The sequence below is a fragment of the Merops nubicus genome, unplaced genomic scaffold (genome assembly GCF_000691845.1).
Source record: "Merops nubicus isolate BGI_N331 unplaced genomic scaffold, ASM69184v1 scaffold4380, whole genome shotgun sequence".
NCBI lineage: Eukaryota > Metazoa > Chordata > Aves > Coraciiformes > Meropidae > Merops > Merops nubicus.
In genome coordinates this window covers 31,017-53,125 of record NW_008583395.1, presented here as the reverse complement: position 1 = coordinate 53,125, position 22,109 = coordinate 31,017, and the positions used below count along the sequence as shown (strand labels likewise).

General features: G+C 35.1%; 1 protein-coding gene across 1 annotated transcript in view; it reads left to right on the top strand.

Moving 5' to 3' along the window:
• Nucleotides 1-697: 697 nt before the first annotated feature.
• AKAP9 (A kinase (PRKA) anchor protein 9) overlaps nucleotides 698-22,109 on the top strand; it is a gene marked incomplete at its 5' end in the record, with an annotated part of 42,066 nt that continues 20,654 nt past the window's right edge. The window contains 10 exons of the mRNA XM_008940483.1: nucleotides 698-909; nucleotides 6,124-6,286; nucleotides 10,171-10,383; nucleotides 12,824-13,056; nucleotides 14,325-14,444; nucleotides 17,757-17,933; nucleotides 18,042-18,146; nucleotides 18,572-18,724; nucleotides 18,983-19,162; nucleotides 21,986-22,109. The exon at nucleotides 21,986-22,109 is cut by the window's right edge and continues 986 nt beyond it. Of these exons, the coding sequence (XP_008938731.1) occupies nucleotides 698-909; nucleotides 6,124-6,286; nucleotides 10,171-10,383; nucleotides 12,824-13,056; nucleotides 14,325-14,444; nucleotides 17,757-17,933; nucleotides 18,042-18,146; nucleotides 18,572-18,724; nucleotides 18,983-19,162; nucleotides 21,986-22,109 (1,680 nt within the window). The remainder of the gene's footprint in view (nucleotides 910-6,123; nucleotides 6,287-10,170; nucleotides 10,384-12,823; nucleotides 13,057-14,324; nucleotides 14,445-17,756; nucleotides 17,934-18,041; nucleotides 18,147-18,571; nucleotides 18,725-18,982; nucleotides 19,163-21,985) is intronic.

Sequence of the window (22,109 nt, the reverse complement as noted above, 5' to 3'; positions counted from 1 at the left end):
GTCCTTAAACTGAATCAGACCTCAGGAAGATTGAGAAGTAGGCAGACACTGGGTGGCCCATCAGTAGGGTCGGTTACAATTCCTCTGTGCTGTACCTGATCTCTGTTCAGCTACCTGGTTTAATCAATCTTCAGTTCACTAATAATAATGCTGAATTTTGATGTTCTATATTCTAGCCTGGTTGTCCTGAGAAGTTATCTCAGTTATGTGTGTGTCTTTCCTTTTACTTACTTGAGTCTGTGCTTTTGAATCACTAACTTGAACAGTTTCAGGTTAATGCACACTAACTTAGCTGGGCATTGGTGACACAAGGACTGACAGGGTTTTTTTACCTGGTAATATTTTAAAGACAATCTTACAAGTTATTATTGCAGGTTTTTCAAAGTAGTAAGAGTTAGTGATAGTAACAAAGGTTTGAAGATGAGCCTCAGAGCCAAAAAACATACTAAAAGGATGTCTAAAATATTCTCTGTTAGTATCTCCTCTTTTGTTTCCCTTCTGCTTGTTTTTAGTCAACACATTGTGTGTCTTCTTTGTGTGAGTTTTAGTGCGCAGTATTTCCTTTTCTGTCTTCATGACTAGTACAAACATTTTAATAATTTCATGTCTTGTCTGTCTAATTTTAACTCAGATGTGCATTTGTTTGTGTTTTGAAGTGCTAAGACTCTGTGTGAAAAGGTAACTATTGTTTTTCCAGAGTCCTGTTCCTCATATCATGGTAGTAATGTGGGAGATGATGATATTAACATGTGGTCAGGAGCAATGGATGGAGGACTACTGAGCCAACATCTTGCAGAAAGTGGAGTGGAAATAGATCCTGAAAATGAAGAACTCATTCTGAATATTAGTTCTCGACTACAAGCAGCTGTCGAAAAGCTTCTGGAAGCTATCAATGAAACTTCAAATCAGGTAGGGTAGCGTGGCATTTTAAATTTTGTGTCTTGATTATTTTTTTTTCTTTATTTTTCTCATGAGGTTTTTTTTAATAAGCCTAAAACCTGTAGGCTCATTTTGAAAGCTGAAAAAATACTTGAGGTGCCTACACCCAAAAAAGTCTGCTTCAACATGACTTTACTGATTAATTTAGATTCACGTTAGAAATTTGCTTTGGACTGCAGAGGAAGCCTGAATTTGGGCATGTTTGTCAGTTTATGGCACTCTTTCATTACTCATACGGGTCATCTGCATCCTGCTGCAATCCAGAGATGAGACAGGAGGTGTCAGGGCACATTGAGCTGGCCCTTGTGAAGAGGGAGGATTAAGGGGAACTGTGTCCAGTTCTCTTGACAAACATTTCTGTCAATTAATGGGCCAGAAAGGTGGAGCTCTTCTGCTGACGCCTCCAACTAGGATTTCAGCATGGCCAGTTAAGCACATACCCACCTTGCTATCAGAAAGCGACTCGGCACTCCATCTCTCCAGTATTTATATGAGGTATGTGATTCATGAATAGTCTCCAAAGAGAGGCAGTGTGTGGGTGCTCCTGCTCTTTGCAGTCAGGGTATTTTGCATAGTGGGATGTTAGTTGCTCTCTGGAGTACTTCCTTCTTAACCAAAATGGGAGCTATATACCTAGCCCGGGCAGTTCAAATCACACTGCTTTTATCAGGTGCTTTACTTCTAGATCTGAAGGTATCAAATTATGTACTCTATATTTCACTGTGAATTTTCAAGCTCTCTTGAAGAACTCAGTCTTCAGAGTCGTCTCTTTCATCTATCTCCAACTTGAATTCAAAGGCTGGATTGTGTTTTATGCTACAGACCCATCTATTAGTTAACCTAGTAATGATATTACTTTAAAAGTCATTGCTTTCTTGTCTCTAGGTTTAAGATGTGTAAATCATAGCTACCGGAAATGAGAAGAAAAAAAATCTGTGATGAAAATAATACGAAAATTTAGCTGTGTGTCCTTCCAAAGTTTTAAGCATTTATTTGCCGCTTCTGAAAAATACTTTGAACATGAAGTTGCTACTATTTTTTTAAAAAAGAAAAATAAACCACTAAATTGTGACTTACTAAAGTTAGAAGTAATTTAAATACGAATTCTAAAACTCATTCTGCAACTTTCTTCTGTTTGAGCCTCAGTTCAATTAAAGAGAGTTGTTTAGGTTTTTTGAGGTGTTTTTTCAGCTTAAGGCCTAGCATTACACAATAATAAAAAAAGGTACAAAGGTAGTCCAATATATTTAGTGCTTAAAAAATACAGTTAGGCATTTGTAAGAAACCTTACATTTAAAGAGCAGACAATACAGATAAAAACAACTTATAAGTTTTACCTGATGAAGAATTAATGCTGTGATTATGAAAGTATTGTCAGTTGTTTACTCCACTTCAGTGCTTCTTTTTTCTGAACGTTTTGCTGCTGATATTTAAATGTAGTAATTGTAGACATAGCCCTAAATAATTTTACTTTTGTGACTGATATTTTTGCAGCATTTACTTTTCATGATGCCAATGCAAGTACTCAGTGTATTCTAAGGAGCTTATTTTTATTGGCAATTGATCAAGAAAGTTTATTTTCCCTTCATAACTGTTTAGCTGAGACCTTACCAATACCTGCAACAGAGTTATATTTTGCTCAGAACACATACTTTTTTTTTTTCACATTAATATACAAATTATACAAATATGTGTTTATCCCTGGTGAGCATATCTGCTGTGGAGTTGTCTGGTTTTTTTAATTAATAAAGTGTTAACCTGTTTACATATTTTCGCACAGTATCAAAAATAAATATTGCCCTCTTTTCTGGGTGCTCTGTAGAAGCACTTTGCAAGTGTTCAAGCTTGTTTGCTCTGCAGTATGTTTGTGTGATTACTGGATTATATACAGTTCCTGTATATACTAAGGGTTTGTAGGTGACTTGACAATTACTTTAAAATATTTAGAAGCTGAACACTTCATTTTTTCTACTCTGCCATATTTTACAATTGAAAACTTATTACGGGCAGAAAAGATTTTAACCTTTCCTCTTAGTCAGTTGTCTTGTGCATACAGAGATATGCTCATCTCTTAAAATAAACTTAAAAGAGGAGAGAAACCTGGCAAAATCTTCAAAGTAACTATCTGAGACCTGTCTAAATACACACATTCAGACCTGAAATGCATTTGAATCTTTTCAGGCAGGGCATGTAGTGGGTGTATTGATTCAAATTCCACCTGCTGCTGTTATGTACAGGTAAATAAATGAGGCCACTCCCTTGAACTCTTTCAGTCGGGAGATACTAACAGGAAGCCTTTAAACTAGGAGAGTTTGAGAAAGTATTTCCGCTGAATGAAGGCAAATAATGACCTGTCTGTAGTTCTCGTTCATTTGCCATGGTGGAGGTGAAAGATTTTAGTTTCTGTTTTGCTAGCTTGCTTGTCTCTTGCAATGTGCCTGTGCAGGTAAAACAAAATTATCCTTCCTTGCCTTGGAAATTACCTGCAGCTGCTATTAGAAGATCTCTGTTGCTTTTTCATGCAAAACTTTTCTAAGAAGGATTTTTACGAGTGACCATAAGAAGTTCTCTTGCACCTCTCTCTGTTTTGGATTAATCCATTCCTGAAGACGCTGCTTGAGCATGTGACCTGAGGCTTTCTGCTGATTCTGAGTAGATTTGTCACCAGCAGTGCTGATAGGTGTGTTCAGACTGTTAGGAGTATGTTCTGTTAGCAATTCCTGTAAGAAATCTATAAAGCCAGCATAGCTAGTGCAAACTTCCCATGTGACGGTTGTGAAGACAGCAGCAGTGATATTTTTGGAATGGATTCTTACCACACCTACTGGGCATCTAATCTGTTTAGTGGTTTGTGGACTGAAAGCCAAGAAGAAGATACATACGAGGTTGAATCTCGTGTGCCTTTACCATATCCTTTTCCTTTCACTGAACGCTTGGATGAGAGTAATTCTGTAGTTGTAAATACTTCAATTTTCCACGTCAGCCACAAAAAAAATGGACACATTTTAAAAGTTGTTTCTAAAATCTCCTTGCCTACACCTCCCTACTCAGTAAGTATAAAAGTTTTAAAAAGAAACTGTATTTTAAATCATTAAATAGAGTAGAATACAGTGAAAAATGTTACAAACTTGTCTCTGTAATTAAAGTTATGTGCTGCTGATGGGCTTTTTTCCTAGACAGTTTTTAATGCACATTGATGAAACTTTAATTAGACAATTCTCTGTTAATTCCTAACGAAAGAATTTAGCAGACACAGCAATATATTGAATTACAGAGTTCTGAGACCTCTGTTTAAAGCACTTCAGTGTTAGTTATTACATTATATTTTTCTTACTGTAAATAATTTACGGTGTGGGGAGTGTGCCACAGTCAATTAAAATTGTTCGTTTATAGCTTTCATGTGCTGACTGGTAACATTAACTAGAACAAACTTCCTAATGGCTTCCAGTGATCCCACGAAGAAATTTCTGTTCTTGAAAAATCATGTTCATGTTTGTAATTCTCTTTGGTTTTGCCTTGTAATAGTCTTAATAATACCTTGAGTTGTTCTTACTGAAAAGTGCTGGACAATAATTTTTATTCTGAGGTTTAGCTGGAGTATTTGTTGCATTTGAGTAAGCCGTTTTTATGATAGTCCACATACAGCAGACCTGTTGTATGTTTCCCTCTTATCTGAGAGGAGTCTTTCATTAAGCACTTCAAAATGTAAGAATAAAGTTAGCATATTCTGTGATTTTTAGAATACCACAAACCAATGCAAATAATCAGCTGCAGCATTCGTACATTTCTTTAAGTCCTGTCAGAATAAATAGTTCATGTTAATGATATCCATCTGAAAAGGAATGCTGTAGAAAAGAAGCAAGTATTTAAATTCAGTGTATTATAAAAGAGAATGTATTGATTGTTCAGACATTTTTTCCAAAGTGTATTTATAAGTGGATAGTTTTGCATGCAATATTCTATGAAATGTTCCTAACTCATTTTTCTGAGATTTTAAAGCAAGCTAATCATACTTATGAATTTAGCTGGAGATGGTGGGAAATCTTTTATTTTTGTAGAAATTGAGGGAAAGAATGAATATGTTTGTAGAAAATGTGACAAAGCCACAGTTGTTATTACCTTACAAATATCTGCCAATATCCATAATACTAAAAAAAACCCCAAAAAACCTCAAAGACAAAGGAGATGAGGAGGAACTATGTGTTATTTCCTTTTCTGACCTTGTTCTTAATCAAAATAGGTTTGAAATACAAGCCACACAAAGAACTCATGCCTGCTTCAGCTCTGATAATTTGCATTTGTGTCCCTTGAAGAAGTGTCTGTAGGCTGTAAATATTAACAGTTGAGAAGAAGTGATCTATTTGGTAATTGAGTCCACTTTGCTGTTACCTTAGATTCACATTTTGTGTAATCAAAACTTGCAATATTAGCGTAACATTCCTTTTTTACTATTTTGCTTTTGTAATTTTAATTTTAATTCTTTTTGAAATTATCATTTTGCATATATCTATACTGAGCAATAAGTATACAATTTTATGCAAATCAGTGAGATTGTGCTGCATCTGTGGTAGTACACATTAAATGTTAATCCATCAGATAAGCAGAGAAGAATTTTAAAACCCCAAATAATTCTGTTAGATGTACCCAGTAGGAAGAAGCATTGCTTTACTGCCTTGTTGGTTGGCAACTGTGATTTATTCAAAATCCACGTTTTCCTGGTATCCTCGTTTATTTTCATCTTAAGAAGAAAAAGAGATGAAGCACCACTTGTGTCAAATTATATCAAAACCTCTACAAGTTTTATACAATGTGTTTTAGCCATTCTAAGTTTATGATGGGTGATAGTTTACTTGTATGTTGTTCAGAACTTATATCTAAATAAAGATGAATCTAGTGTAAACTCATAAACCAGGAATTACCGGAACAAAGAGACGGATTTAGCCAGCTGGCTCATTGAGTTCACTGGACTGACAAAGCCTATTTGCTTAGACTTTTGTACTGAACTGATCTTCCTATTCTAGTCTGTGAATGTGTGTTCAGTAAAAAATCTTACTGGATGTCCAGTGAAGTTACGTGAGGCTTCTCATCACACTGTAAAGCAACTGTTAATTAAATAGGAATGATAACATAGTTATTGGGGAAACTTCTGGTTTAGCTAACACCTGTAATTTGTTCCTGTGGTAGCTTGAACATGCCAGAATTGCTCAGACAGAACTTATGCAAGAGTCCTTCAAAAAGCAACAAGAGGCCACAGAATTTATCAAGTATCAGGAAGAACTACAAGAACGTCTTAATGAAGAAACCAGAGCCAGAGAGCAGTTGGCGTTGGAGCTTAGTAAAGCTGAAGGTGAGTAGCTTGTTTGATGAGTAGCTGAACTTTGCACTTACTTACTGGGTAGAGAAATTGCAAATTAGATCAACTTCTTTGCAAATTTTAGAATGTTATCTGCCTTCTGGATAGTTACAGACAAGATGACCTCTGGAGGGCCCTTCCAACATCAGCCACTTAAGTGATTCCATTTACCCACTTTGTCTCACTTACTATTGTCTGACATATCCCACCTATGATTTTTAATGTATTGTTACCCTCAATATCAATATATTCCATCAGAAGATATCTGTTTATGCAGACAAGCTTAAACAGTAACAACTTAGAATCATGGAATCATAAACAGTTGAGACTGGAGGGCATCTCTGGAAATCATCTATTCCAAGCCCATGATCAAAGCAGGGTCAGGTAGAGCAGGCTGTCCAGGATGGTGTCCAGTCAAGGTCTTGAAAGTCCACAGCCCCTCTGGGCAGCCTTTTCCCATGTTTGACCACCATTAAAGAAGGGAAAAAAGCAAAACAAACCAAAACAATTTATTTATTTAGTTAGTTATTCTTTTTATGTTGAAAAGCAGTTTCCCATGTTTCAGCGTGTGCCTGCTGCCTCTTGTTGTTGACTTAGTTCCACACAAACACTGCTAAAAACCGTAAAACTTTCTCTCTGAATTTGATGATATGGTGAGCATATGTTTCAATTTGCACTCTGCTTGAAGTGATTTTTTTAAGTGTATTTACATCTGTATTAAGGAGGCAATTAACAATTGTAGGGTGTTACAAATAGGGGAAATTTGATAAACTTTTCTGACATCAGGAAAATAAGTTTGAATCTTACAGACATTTCATTCTTTGGAATTAGCTTTATTGTTTTGTTAGCTGAATATTTTGTTTCTATCCAGCACTTCTAACGTTGATCTGTTTGTAATTAGCATCTGGAAAAAATGCAAAAAGCACCTACACTATAGGTAGAATCTCTGTTGTAGTAAGCAAAAAGATATTTTAGTTCTGAGCCTCAGCAGACTTCTCTGTTTCCAAGTGGGAGCATAGACTGAAGTTTCACAGCCAGTGTTATTTGTGGAGAATGCTACCCTGCCAGTCTTCTTTACATAGACAGATAATCCAAATGAGTTCAGACACTATTAAAAGCTGGAACACACATAACCTGAAAAAGACCACAGGTTTCTATGTCATGTCTAAAATGCGGTGCAAAGCACAGTTGGTAGCCTGTCAGTTCACACAGCATAAACATTGTGTGTCATCAGCACCAATATTGGCTGCAGCATTTCAGTGACTTCAGCAAAACTAAAAAGGAGGAAAATTGATTTGAGGTGAAATAGATTAAAATTCGAAAGAAGTGTTATTTCTTCTTTTTTAATATTAGGATGAAAAAAATCTTGTATGGAACACATTTTCACATGCAAAAAAGATTAAATCTTTGTCAAAATATCAGTGACCTAAGAATTTGTATTCTTGCACAGATGGAGTTACAAAAACTGTTTAGTATTGATGAATTTCAGAATGTAGGCAGCTTTTGTGTTTGTTGCCATTTTCTTTGGAGAATAGTATTTTTGTCTTCGTTTAATCTGATTTAGTTCATGAACAGTTCTGGAATATGAGACAAAGAGTTTGATGTTAGTTTTAGGCCTTGATAGATGCACTGCACAGTTGACCTTTTAAGTTAGATAGGGATTTATGTCACATGTAGAGATTAAATTGAGTTCAGTCTTCTGCAGTAATTCAACTAATTTGTCCTTCTTAATGCTTTAAAGCATTATAACTCCTGAATTCAGTCTTTTTTTCATCCTTTTTTTTCTGTGAACATCTGAAATTAATGCACTTCTAAATGACTGTCACATTTTTGGTGTTGATATAACAAAACAAAAATGTTGTAGTACTCTTTTTATTTAATTTCTTCTGCTCATTGAACTGAATTGTGAGCATACTCTGACAAAGCCAAACTACATTCTCTTATCAAATTCCTTACATAGATATGCAGAACAATGTCTTAGTTCGTTATACATCTCAGGGCATTCCGTCTTCTCTTGAGATAAAATGTGTCATTTTTGATCATTTCTTTCTTACCACAAAAACTGCTGTGGCTGAGGCATTTTCAAAGCTCTGATGTTCTAGTGGTGTCAGATACAACTTACCTGATGTGATAGAAAAGCTAATGCAAATTTGCTCACTGAACTCTGACAACTTTCATTACATCTCTTAGAAAAAAGAAAGAAAGAAAGAAAGGCAGGAGTAAATACCACAACACAAGTTCTTAGCATAGTACTGCTTCATTGTTCACTCCTTTTTGGTGGGGATGCATGCTCTGTTTAACCTGGGAATGCACTCTCAACTTCCAGTCTTGTAAGTACTCATTGTGAATAGCATCTGATATCGTGGGAGTAACTACTAGAAAATTCTTGAAATGCTGTTAATGATGCTTCTAAGTTCAATATTTTTTGCTTCAAACAGCCAATCCCTCCCATGAGGGTGTGTTCTTTGTGAATCCATCTTTGGAAAAAGATTGGTCAGCAGTGCATGACTGATATGCATGAGGACCAGACCTGTGTTTCTCAAACTGTGTATGCAAAGGGCACTGTTATTTGATTTCTTCTGATACGGACCTGAGTGCTCAGAGGCTTTACTTTGTCTCCATTGATAACAAATGGAAACCTCTTTAGTTTTACTATATTCTCAAGATGGGATAATATACAATTTAATACTGACTCAAGACTGTAGATTTATACTGATAAAGTACTTTAATATTCAAAGTAGTTTCATACTGAAAAAATACTACTTAAATTCTGTGGGTTTACTAGGAAGAAACCTGTGAGATAGGTGCGTGTTCCCGACTGAGAAAGTTTAGACATTGTATTATTCATGTCCTGTCTTTTGGAACCATCAGTACCTGATGTGACAGAACACACCTTACCACGGAAAACTGGGATACCTATTTAGTACCTTCTGTCACTCAGTAAAAACATCTTGTGTTCTATGGTAAGATGTTCTTAAAGGTCTTTTTCAGCGGAAATGATTCCATGATTCTATGTTCCTGATTCACTGATGTGAATCTTCTGAAACAAATACCGTTATAGGATCTCAGTTTAATCTGTACAGCCCTCAAAGAAATTTACTGTTTCTTCCTAAGTCTTTAGATTTGTGCTCACTTCTGCATGGTTCCAATATGGTGCCATTTATTACGGCTGTAATATCATTCATAAAGCTAAAGCAGAGCTCCTCATCAGATTCCTAGATAAACTACTGCACTGTGAAGCAGTTTTTTAAAGCTTACAAGATGTGTTCTCAAGGTAGCATCCCAAATTCTCTGTTAAAAAGTTTATTAATTTTCTATGCTACATTAAAAATTGCACATTAATAGTAAAGAAATCAACTTGTTTCTTAGATGTCATCTGTTAGCAGGGCTTTTGGGAGTGATTAAAGTACTAAACATGGGCACCTATGCCCAGTTTCAGTGCCTCATGATGTTGGAGGCATCTATATTATACCTGATCTACAGGAGACCCACGATCTTACGGAAACTCTGGTTTGAGGTCAGACAAATGTCTTGAGGCACCTAAAATGGCACCTGGCACCTGAATTTATTTGCAATTTCTTATTTCTCATGTGTTTATTACACACTTATTTTTCCTTGGCTTTGGAGTTCCTGCCTGCTCCAGAGGTCTTGCACTGAGAAAAAATTAAGAGCTACATTTGGTCTTGTATATTTGATATTCTTCTGGTAATGTGTTCATGTGTTTATCGTGGAAGAATAACAGGAATAGAAATTGTCAGGTGCTGAGTATCTAGCATGCATGTACACTTGTGTTAGAATACTGTAGTGACTTAACATGCAAGAAATTAAAATTGTTCTTTATTGGCTATTAATTCTGCACCAATGTTGATCTTCTACAGGCCTCGTTGATAGTTATGCAGATGAAAAAGCATTTCTGGAAAAACAACTCCAGGAAAAAATAGATGTAATTGACCATCTTGAGCAAGAACTACTGTGTACAGGTAACAAATTGCAGGAGTTAGAGGCTGAACAGCAGCAGATCCAGGAAGAGAAGGAATTACTCTCCAGACAGAAGGACGCCATGAGAGCTGATGCGGGGCCAGTAGAGCAGCGTATGTATTCATCACAATCTTTCTATGAGATTTTCTTGTACTTCCAAATGAAATAATAAGTAATCTTGGTGAAGGTCTTTTTCCCAACTTTTTTTCTAGTCATCAATAAAAATGTGATAGGGCAAAATGGGATATTTTCATCCCTATTGGTAGCATGATAACTGCCTTAATATTTAAACCAAAAAATGACTGAATTTTCAGAAGAACTTACTTTAAGCTAGCAAAAGCTTGCTACCTCTGAAAATCTTTTATTTATGTTATTGCTGGAGATGGACTATCTTAAAGTTTAGGACCTATGGATAAAAGTAGAGGTCTAAATGCTTTTGAAACAGAGTTTTAGAAGGACTAGCAAGCCTACCACTAGAACGTGATTCAGCTACACATGATGACCATACTTGTTTTAGACACAGAAGATATACTTTTCCAACAGATTCCTCTTTTGGCAAAAATGTCACAAAAGCTGCATGACAAGGAAAGCCTTGTCATGAAAACCAGTGATGAAAAGTTTCAGCACCGATGGTAAAAATTCCAAATAAATACCACGTCAATGTAACTAACTGCTTGCTCAAAAAAAGCACTTACCTTCATGAAGTAAATGTGCCTTTTAAATCTTCCTTAAACTAATAATTTAAATTAATGTTTTATTTTTGAGAGGGGAAGAAAATTAGAATAGTGGTGTTTTAAGAAGTGCTGGTCTTTCAAGGATTGCGGTGCTTATGTTGTAAATATAATTTTATTTAATTTCTAAAAGTTCATGGCTATTTATAGTGTTGGTATTTTTGTAAATTAGACACCTTAGCCTGCATTTGAAATTTCTTGCATCCACTTTGCATAACAATCAGATTTTAGAGCACATCCTGTTGCTTTCTACTTCATAATAAAGAAGATACACGTCTAGGACTCCTGTTTAGTTATTTGGTGTATGTTTCCAGTTTCCAAATATTTTAAAGTTATTTTCGTGTACTACCACTGTGAGGATAAACAGTTTATTAATATATGTAGATACTCATATCACGCATACAAGAATAACTTACCGCATTCCTTAAGTTATGTCAACAACTTTGTCATTAAATGCCACATCTATCTTTGGCTTCATTTTCTCTTACATTGTTGCACCACAAGAAAACTATAGCTGGCTTGTGAATTACTTTGCTTCTTTTTTTTTTTTGTTTTTTCTCTCTCTATTCTCCTAGGCCTAGTAGATGCTGCAGTCGATGCAGCTTCCCAAGCAGGTGTGTTTGTATGTTGCATGGCCAATCTGTAACTGGGTGGAAGACTTACTGACATTGATAATCAGGATTATTGGGCTTTTGGCTTACTGACATTACTTGTAATTCTTACTGGCCTGCAGCTTTGGTGTTGTATTTCATGCTCAGTTTTACATTCCACTAACAACATTTCTTATAATTTCTAAACATAATAATTGAATTCATGAATAACCATCATCTTATTCACCAATAAGTTACAGAGACTTAGATGGTATTGGAAGGATATTTTTGTAGCCTTTCTTTTCCTTCTTTTATTTCCAAATACAGTTGAGTCTTTCATTATAACTAAACACTATATATATATAGATATAGATAGAGATATGTTATGGTTACCTAGAAATGAGAATGGCTGAAATGTGATGTAAGATGATGGTGCCTAAGGGTTCTTTCTGCTATAGTGAAAGTAAATTGCATTGTTTCTGTCTAAATATTGGTCATGTTTTAAAGATTCTCCAAATGTAATTGCACTTTACAGTTTGGATTTTACCAGAAGGGATTCTTATGTTTAGTTGGTATGTACTTCAGTGGGCAGTGGCTTAGGAGTCTTAATAGAGTGGTTTGGGGCTTTACTGTGTATGCTTGCCAGCCTTTTCATGAGGACTCAAAAATTTGGCATCCATGCAGTCACTGATTTTACAAAGCTCCAGTTCCAGGTCAGTAATTTCCCTCTCTGTCTGCCCGGCAACCTTGCTAAGTCTTTTAATATTTCCTTCAAATTATTTGTATGTAGCACATTAAATGATGAAGACTGGGAGTGGATTGATTTTACTGATGCTGGGGATGAGAAGAGGGTTGGGTTTTCTGTTCTTCATAGGTAACCCCTGTGCTGACTGCAGCTGTAGTTTGAACCCATGCACTCTCATATCTTTTCAATTTTACACAGGCCTTTTAATTTGTATGAAACATAAATGTACAAACTGATACAACTTCAGTAATAGTCATCTGAAGACTAACTGAATGATAGTAGTTTTAATATGAATTTGATTTAGTGGTTGTCTTGATTATTTCTCAGAAAAAAATGCATTTTCTGAAAAAGAAAAATAGTAAAAACCCAAACCAGTTCACATCCTTCTGCAGACTACAGCATGGATACCTCGGGGAGTGGTTTTGCTTCATAACATAACTAAATATTCATATCTAAAAGTAGTTTGTGATGTTTTTATTATAACCAGAATTGCTGGAGGAAACAGAAAAGCTAATGAAAGAAAAAATTGAGGTACAGCGTCAAGCTGAAAAAGAGTATGATGACCTTCAGAAACAAGTGAAAGTCTTGGAAATAGACTTGGAAGAACAGGTCAATCGTTTCATAGAGTTAGAGCAAGAAAAAAATGCAGAGCTAATGGACTTAAGGCAGCAAAACCAGGCTTTGGAAAAACAGCTTGAGAAAACAAGAAAATTTCTTGATGTAAGTATTGTAAAAGGCTAGTTTTGTGAAGGTGGGTGGGCACGTGTGTTGAGGCTTGGTTCAACAGGAAATGTGATTTTTTTCAGCGTTTGACCAAACATAAAGAAGCACGAGATAGTAATAGTGTTACATGTTCTGTCCGAAGAATTTAATCAGTGTTTTAAAAATCATAGTCTTCCTTTATAGTATCTAAAGATGTACATCCAGATATTAAGCAACACCTTCCAGACAATAGTATTTTATGTATGTATTTGTCCCCACTCACAGTGACAGCTGAGATCTTTCCAGATACTTTTTAGCAAAAATGGATTTGCTCTATTTCATAACTAGTGTTACAAGGTTATTTTTCTCACTGAAACTAGTATGTTGTAACAGGACAAGGTTCAGAAATAAAAATTGCTGTTATAGGTCCCATAGTCATAAATGCATTATGGTTTGGGGTTATTAGTAGCATGAGCTGGAGACTTAAAGACTACTGAGACAAGTAGCTGTTTGTAATAGTAGCATTAGAATTCTGCTGTTTCCTTGAAACAGCAGGTGAGTTTTTAAAAACTGAAACTTTGTAAAAGTTGAGATTTTATTCTGGTTTCCTGATTTTTTTTTTTCAAAATATTTGTTGCTAGGCAGAAGGATTCCTCTTTATATCAGATGCTTCAGCTAGTGTATTTTAGTGCATCTGATGAGTTTTGTTTGTTTTACAAAGTGACATTTAAAGGTGACATTACCAGTTGTGCATTATTTCCTGTATAAAGATTTGCAAAATGTCAGACTGAGATGTAAGAACTGAAACTGGTCAAAACTAAAACTGAAATGCAAAATTCTGACTTTTTTTTTTTTTCCCTGTTAGTTCCTCATCAGTAATAACACAGAGTTAATTTCTACTCTTAAATTTCTATTTATGCTACATATATCAAAGGCAAACATTAGGAAAGAAGATCATAAAATATTTGCTTATTACCATTTGAGTAGTGTACCTGAAACAGAAGAAACAAAACTGCCATTTTTTGTGAAATAATACTGGATGTATCTTTGCTCTCCTAATACTTAATAAAAGAATGTGAAACTTGTTGCCCAAGGTGAAGAAAGAAGTTTTTGTTAATGGCAGTTTCAAGAGGTACTTCTGCCTTAAAAATATGGCATACTGTAAATGACTTAAAAATGACATACTGTTATCAGCCTCACATTAACAGAAATAAGAAGTAGTCATGTACTTAATTTAGGTAGTTTTTAAATCAAATAGCATGTCCACATAATTTGTTCACTTTCAGGAGCAAGCAATTGACCGAGAGCATGAGAGAGACGTATTCCAGCAAGAGATACAGAAGCTGGAGCAGCAGCTTAAGATTCCACAAAGGACTCAGCCTGTCAATGAACATCATACCAGAGAGGTAACACATTTTATTTCTTGTACTTAGTGAATATAAATGACAAGTCGGCAACTGATAAGACAGTAATAAAGGTATTTTATGATGTACCTAACCTGCATCCATTTACAAGCCAGGAAAGTAAATCCCCCTAGGTGGAGAGTAAGGTGTTGGGGGAAAGTGGTGAAACTGTGTTTTGGGGTTTGTGTTTTGGGTTTTTTTTTTTTGTTTGTTTGTTTTTTGGTTGTTTTTTTTTTTGTTTGTTTGTGTTTTTTTGTTTGTTTGGTTTTGTTTTTTGTTTTGTTTGGGTTTTTTGGTTCGTTTGGTTTTGTTTTAAATTTGTTTCTTTGTTTATTTGTCTGAGTTTAGTCTAGTTGGTTGGTTGTTTTTAATACTAGACATATAGAAACTTCATAACTTTCAAAAACGCTCTTTCATATAACAATTTAGAAAAGCCACTGTTTTCAAAGGCCTGTGGAAACATTCAGGACTGCTTTAGCAGTTTCACATGTTCTTAAGTTGTTTTTTGACATCCTGTTCATAGTACAGGTCCACAGCTGAAGGAACTGAGTTGCCAAGGTTTAGCATCTCAGGCATATTAGTGCTCTCTGTGAACACTTGAACCTCCCTAGTGAAAGTCTGTCTCCACTGAGGCAAATTTAGTAACTGTAGACGCAGCTCAAGGAAGTCACAGAAAACTCTTAGACCCAGCAAAATGAAGAAAAGTGGCAACAGTACAAATGCTGTACACTACAAAGCTTTTGCATCTTTTGTTCAACAGTGTGTTCATCAAGTAAATTGCATTTTATTTTTTATGGGTTTTCTTGTGTCATACTTTTCAAACAAGACTTATACCTTTGCTCGATTTTCTTGCATGATTTCCAGTACTAAAATACCTCTTATTAGGTTGCACTGCTATTTTCAAATAAAAGTTTTTACTGAGGTAGGTCAGTTGCTCTAATTAAATTAATAAATATTAGCAATATTTAGTATTCTGTATTATACAGTTTAGCATCATAGACAGTAATAGGGTATAAATTGATATATGTGAGACGTAAATTGTCAAAATATTTATTTACTTATAATTATCAGATGTAGAGGTGTATTTCATGGGGTTTTTTTTAATATATTTTGATACAAAGGCTTGTAAGAAGTCTTACACTCAAAGTACTCAGTCAGTACTGTGTGATATGGCTGTTATAAGCCTGTGTGAACAATGAATCTTCTGGAATTAGCTGGGTACATGGTAGCCAACACATGTGGAGCAATCCCTGGGATTCTTTAAGGCCAGGCTGGATGAGGCTCTGGGCAGCCTGATCTAGTGGGAGGTGTCCCTGCTCAGGGCAGAGGGGTTGGAACTGGGTGACCCTTGTGGTCCCTTCCAACCCTGACAGATTCTGATCTGTTTTGGCAGAGGACTTTGGAGCCCTGGTGGCTCGGTGGTTGGACTTGATGATCTTGGAGGGCCCTTCCAACCTAAATGATTCTATGATTCTATGATTCAATTCTGCATCTGTTTCCTTCTATTGCAAAGTGTGTGTGCACTCCTCTCCTATTGAAACGTTCCACAGATGGAGGAGGCTTTCTAGCACAATTAGTTTTACTGAATCCGCAATGTTCATTTTTAGTTCTTAAGTGTCTGTTTATAATCTGGGGCATGGGTAGCATGTTAATTTCCAGTTAAAAATCTCTCATTAAAATAAAAATTCTTCCAAGAAAAAAAAAATCAAATTTAATAGCATAATAAAAATTAACCTATTTTTCCATACAGAATCTATATGTAAGAATCATCCTGATTTATATGCACATGTGCACAAGTGTATACTCTTTAAGTTGACAGACATGCTACAGTGGAAGTTTAAAGCAAGCTTTAAAGTGAAAGACAGCTGTAACTAATTAGAATTTTAAGTTTTGTATTAGATGCTTTTAAATTAAAACTTTTAGTAGGTAGACAGATAGACAATAAGATATTGTCTGCAAGCACCAAAGATGTAGCAGGATGAGCTGGATGTTGTTGAACGTGATACATTACAAATTATAGACAGAATATTCAATAGTGTATTAGATTTACCATTACTTTTTATCAAATGAAGTACAGAGTCTTACTCTGTATAGTCTATTTTGATGTCACAATGTTTTATTTTTTCATAGTTGCATGGTTTTTGATAATGCTCATCTGCTTTATATGAATGCCTTGATCGTTTTCTGTTGATAACTTCATTTCTTTTTTACTGTTGTTTCAGCTTACTCTGTCAGCTTATTCCAGGGAGGGTTGTCTTTATAGTCTGCTCTAGACTTGATTTTTCTTTTTCCATTTCTCTCTCAGGGCTTTTCTGTGGTCACTTCAGACTTTGATGTTACTCATGGATGGATAACGTCAATAATACCATCCTGTCAGCTTTATGTTCTGGTCCTCTTCTCTCCTATCTATTGAAATGCTTTGAGTCTTCTACCTTTTGGCTACATCGTAACTTCCTAATTGTAAATACTGAAATCAGTTTCTTGAGTGGGACAAACATTGCTTTCCATGTCTCTTGCTCGATTGCTTGGTTTAACTGAGGTCTTAACTCTGCATCAGGCCTAATACCATGGATTTGTCACAAATCTCTCTTATCTATTATTCTGATTAAATGTTTCTGAAATGCTGATAGAACTGGGTTCATTTCTATGTCTACTGCTTCAGTTGCTCTCTTAATACGTTGTTTCTGAGCCACAAGTGTCTGAACTACTGAGATTCAGAATGCTTTATACAGAAGCTTTGTCCCCTATAGAAAGTGAAATTATATCATCTGTCACATCTGTTTGGTCCCATTTAACAAAGCCAGCAAGAACCCAAAACTTCCTGTTTATCAAGATTGAAGTATAGCCATTCTCTTCAACATTAAAGACTCAGTGAGTTTTAGGGTATGCCTGTATACCACTAGTCAACTCTTATAATTTTGTCACAGGTTTTTAGAACTGTGATATTTCTCAAAGGTGCAAAAGGCATCATGACCTTAGGGTCAGGACATTCCATCTGTAGACATTAAAGGTGTCTTTTTAGTAGGCTGCGTAGAGATGACATGCTGCTTGGTTTTAACTGACTAGAGATTCTGGAGGCTTCAGAAGGACAAGGTCAGTTCTAGAGAGTAGATGATAAAGCACAGAACATTTGACTTCTTAAAAATTGCTGTATTCTAGCTTTACATTCTGTTTCACCTGAAGAGTAGGAGTTTCATTCCAAAAAAAAAAAAAAAGGAATGTTTTTTCTGTGTCAAAAAAGAGTGCTGTTGCTATTGCTAGCAAACCCTTCCAATCTGGTACAAGATATTAACCTTCTTGCCTTGTTGTCACCAGGTTGAACAGTTAACAAATCATCTAAAAGAAAAAACAGACAAATGCAGTGAGCTTTTGCTCTCTAAGGAACAACTTCAGAGAGATATACAAGAACGTAATGAAGAAATTGAGAAACTAGAATGCCGGATAAGAGAACTGGAACAAGCCTTAATCATCAGTGCAGACAACTTGCAAAAGGTATGACTTGCTCTTAAAATGTTCATGTATTCACTACTTTCTTATTTCTTGAGAACAAAACAGTGTGTTTTTTTATTTGTTTATTATAAATGTTTTTTATCTTTAAAGATAGAGGAAAGGAAACAGTTTGGCACCATCATAGTGAAGGGAGAAATACCTCTTGAAGTACAACTGCAAGCTGAACGAGAAGCTGTGGACAGAAAGGAAAAGGAGGTAAAATACCTGTGAAATGCTCCATGTTTCCACTGATATTTTGGTTTGTTGGTTTTTTCATTCTGTTGAGTTTAGTGAACTATACCAATGACATTTTTTAATGGAGAAGCAGCACTCCAAATCCCTTTGAAATTCTCTTGTGAGCCATGATAATTGTTGTTGTTGTCTGTGTTAATGGTTATGACTAATGAGTGTTTCTGGAATCAAAATTCAGTCCAATTAAGAAAAAACTTGATAGTGATTTCAGCTAATTTTTAGTGGGTTTTAAAATGCCATTTAGTTTAAGGGCTCCATAATGCCACTGAGTACACATTCTTTTGTTCATGCATGCCACACCAGTTGTAGACATTGCATTTGAAAATGATGACATCTAACTTTTGGTATAGCTGTCTACTCCTTTTCCACCATTTGTTTTGCAAATATAGGTCACAAACCTTGAGGAACAACTGGAGCAGTTTCGAGAGGAGCTAGAAAATAAAAATGAAGAAGTTCAGCAGTTGCACATGCAACTAGAAATTCAGCGGAAGGAGTCCACTACACACTTGCAAGAACTAGAACAAGAGAACAAATTATTTAAGGTACTTGTGTAACAGAGAAGCCTAGAGCTTTTTTCTCATTTCTCCCCAGAAATAAATTCTTGGAAAAACACATGATGCCAAATTCTTCCTCTTTATCAAGCAGTTCAGTTTGCAAAATATTAAAAAGTTCATATAATTACTTCCTATTCCATGTGATTTCAATTCCTATGCCTTAAATACTCATACTAGAGTTTGCAGAAGATGTTATTTACAACTGTAACATGGTTTTGGGGTTTGGGTTTTTTTCTTTTTTTTAAGGATGAAATGGAACTCTTGGGACTAACTATCCAGAAATCTGAAGATGCCACCATGAAGGACCATCAGTTAGTGGCTGGGAGGCTTGCTCACATCATGCAAGAAAAGGAGCAGGAATTAGAACTTCTTCATGAACAAATTGCAAAACTGCAACAGCAACTTGAAGTCACAACTGATAACAAAGTACGTGCTTTTGAGATCTTTTTCAGAGCCCTCCTGTGTGTTACTAGCTGTATAAGGGAAAAAAAGAAAACCCTCCATCCTCCCACCAATTACATTATCTTCTATTGCTGCCTTAATTCTAAAATGCAAATGCTTCAGTTTCAAGCAACACTTTAATCCTAATCTGTTTTTCCTCTTATGTCTCATATTTTATGTATCTTCCCTACATTGATTTACCTTCAGTGTTATATTTCAGTGACAACTGCTGGATCATGTTGGATTTTACAAGTTTTTTAGCAATTGAACTTCTGTGCTTCATGAGCTTGTGTAAATACTTTGTCATACTTTGGTTGATGTGGAAACAAAATTACACATTTTATTAGAAACTGGGAGCAAGCGAGAAAGAAGAAGATTAGTCTTTCTTTTATTTGCTGAGATTTAACACCTGTAGCTTTCTGTTATTTTTCAGTTATGTGGTTTTATGGTAATGAACATCATCTTCTGGCTTACTTCCATTTTATGCAGATATCACACATTTGATTTCAACAGAAATACTATCTATTTTACTTGGATGTAAGTGACAGCAGAAACAGGCCTTCAGTCTCTTCATTTCTTTACAGAAAGAAAATTGATTTTTTCAGTGGGTGAATTTTGCATCCACATTTTACCAAATTTCACATTTACATTTTAAATGTGGAAATTTATTAGTCATAAACTTTAAATCTAAAGCAGGTGTTAATCAATAAGGTAAGAACAGGAGTTCTATTACCCCTCAGTAGCCAACTGAACATTTTGGGTAACATTCTACTAGGATATATTGAATCCACTAAAGCAGTAGTCCAGTTGAGCTGGATAATTTCACTGAGTTTTTTTCTGTGCAAAATTTAGTTATAATGAACCTCAGTGAATAATGACAAAACTTTGAATTTGATTTAGGAAAGATCATAATTTAGGAATCCAGACTAGTTCTGTTTTATACAGTCACCACACTAATGCAGCTACATTTCTTGCCTTGAGAAAAATATCCAGAATTCAGGTCTAATTCATTTTAATGACTGAGTCTTCTCCTGTTATATGAGGTTTTATGTCCTTAATTTCGTCCTCTTACTCAGTTATATTTCCTAGGACATTAAATAATGATGCTTCATGATGATGAGATCAGTATTAAAGACAAATAGATTGTTCTGAGGTTAATCCCTTCCCTACTCCCTTAGATATCGTCATCCCACGAAGTACTTCTCTTCCAATTGCTGTATTTGCCTTCTGTGGTCCTTTATTCCATTATATTATGATGACTAAAACAAAACATTATGCTGACTTCATAGCAATCGCCAGGATCACTGTTCTTTTCTTCTGAAAACCAATGACTTGTTCATAGTTTATTTAGTGGTTTTGTGCTTCCTGTAGTTTCTGTAGATTTTTAAAAATAGGCTCTTGATTGGTAGATTAGCCTGTCCAATTTATATGGTCTTCTTTATCAGTTTTTTTTTTTTACATATTATATATATTTCAAAGTCATCTTGTTATTGTATTTAACTAAACCTAATGAAGTATTGAGAAAGAAAGGAAAAAGCATGGCTATTTTAGTAATAAATAGAGTAATCTTTCTGCTCTTCCATTTTTAACTCTTCTGGAATATTTTTGACAGATTTCTTTCTGCCATTGTAATTTCCAGTGTAGAAGCTCTGTTCGTTTCAGATCTCTAGATGTTCCCTTAAGAAAACATTCACTTTGTTTCTTAGACGTACTGCTTATAATCTGGTGTGTCCTTATGCTGATGTCATAAGGGACTTTTTGTCATTCTACACTCTGATGAGAATTTGCTCTCACTGCAGTGTAACAGGCAGACTTTAAAATTGATTTTATAAAATTTATTGTATTGGAATCTGATAACTTGTCTTACTATTCCTTTTGCAAAGACTTTTTTATTTATTATATTTAGTGTTCAACACCAGTCATTCCATTTTTTGTGTCCATTCATTTATTTCTTGTAAGAAGCTGGTATAAGATGGTGTCTCTTTTCTACATCATAAAGTTGTTACCTTCATATTTGCTCAGTTACATAATTTTATTAATTTCTTGGAGTTTTGAGCTGTTTAACATAGCCTGTCATTTTAAGTGTCTTTAGAACTAATCTAGGAAAATATTATTCTTGCTCTCTTCAAGTCTTCACCAGTCTCTTTGAACTTTGTTTGGATAGTCATATACATTTAAAACTATTTCTTTAACTTTGTCCCACTTTACTTTCATTTAAACTACAAGAAAGAAATAACTATGTCTTGGGTCTATGGATACTTGTCCCACCTGTTCTTGTGCACGTTTACCTGTGTTTATGCATACACACATAAAAAGAAAAACACATATTTAGGTTTGTGTTAGAAAATGTCAGAGTCATTTGATAGGTATTTTCTGTGCTCTCAGACCAAAAGGCATGTTAAAATGGTATTCTTCAACACAATTAATTAAAGGTCTATTTGTATTTAAAATACACATCCATCTTAAGTGGCTGTGTCCTATATAAATCTACTTGACACATGAATGAGTGGTTCTTTTGCATGAGGAGCATAGTATCTGTCTAATTTAACTGAACATATGAACATATCTGACTTGTGTATGGTAAGCTTGAGTATTTTTTTTTTTTCCTTAAAGGAAGTTCTTTGTGTAATGCAGGAAAACTTATCTGTAAGTTTTAAGCTTCATAAATCTTGGTTCCTTCAAATTCTTTGAGTAAAAATAGTGTATTAAACCTAGATTTCATAAGAAGATTGTATAGCAGACATGAGAAAAAATATCTGATGATTTAGTATTTACCCGTTATGAAGCTCTTGTATTTTTCTTCTCCAGGTTATTGAAGAGCAAAATGAGCATATACGGGAGCTTGAGGCCCAGGTGGAGTGTCTGAAAAGTGATCAAGAACGTGTGAAGAAAAAATATGATGAGGAAGTAGAACAGTTGAATGATGTAATTG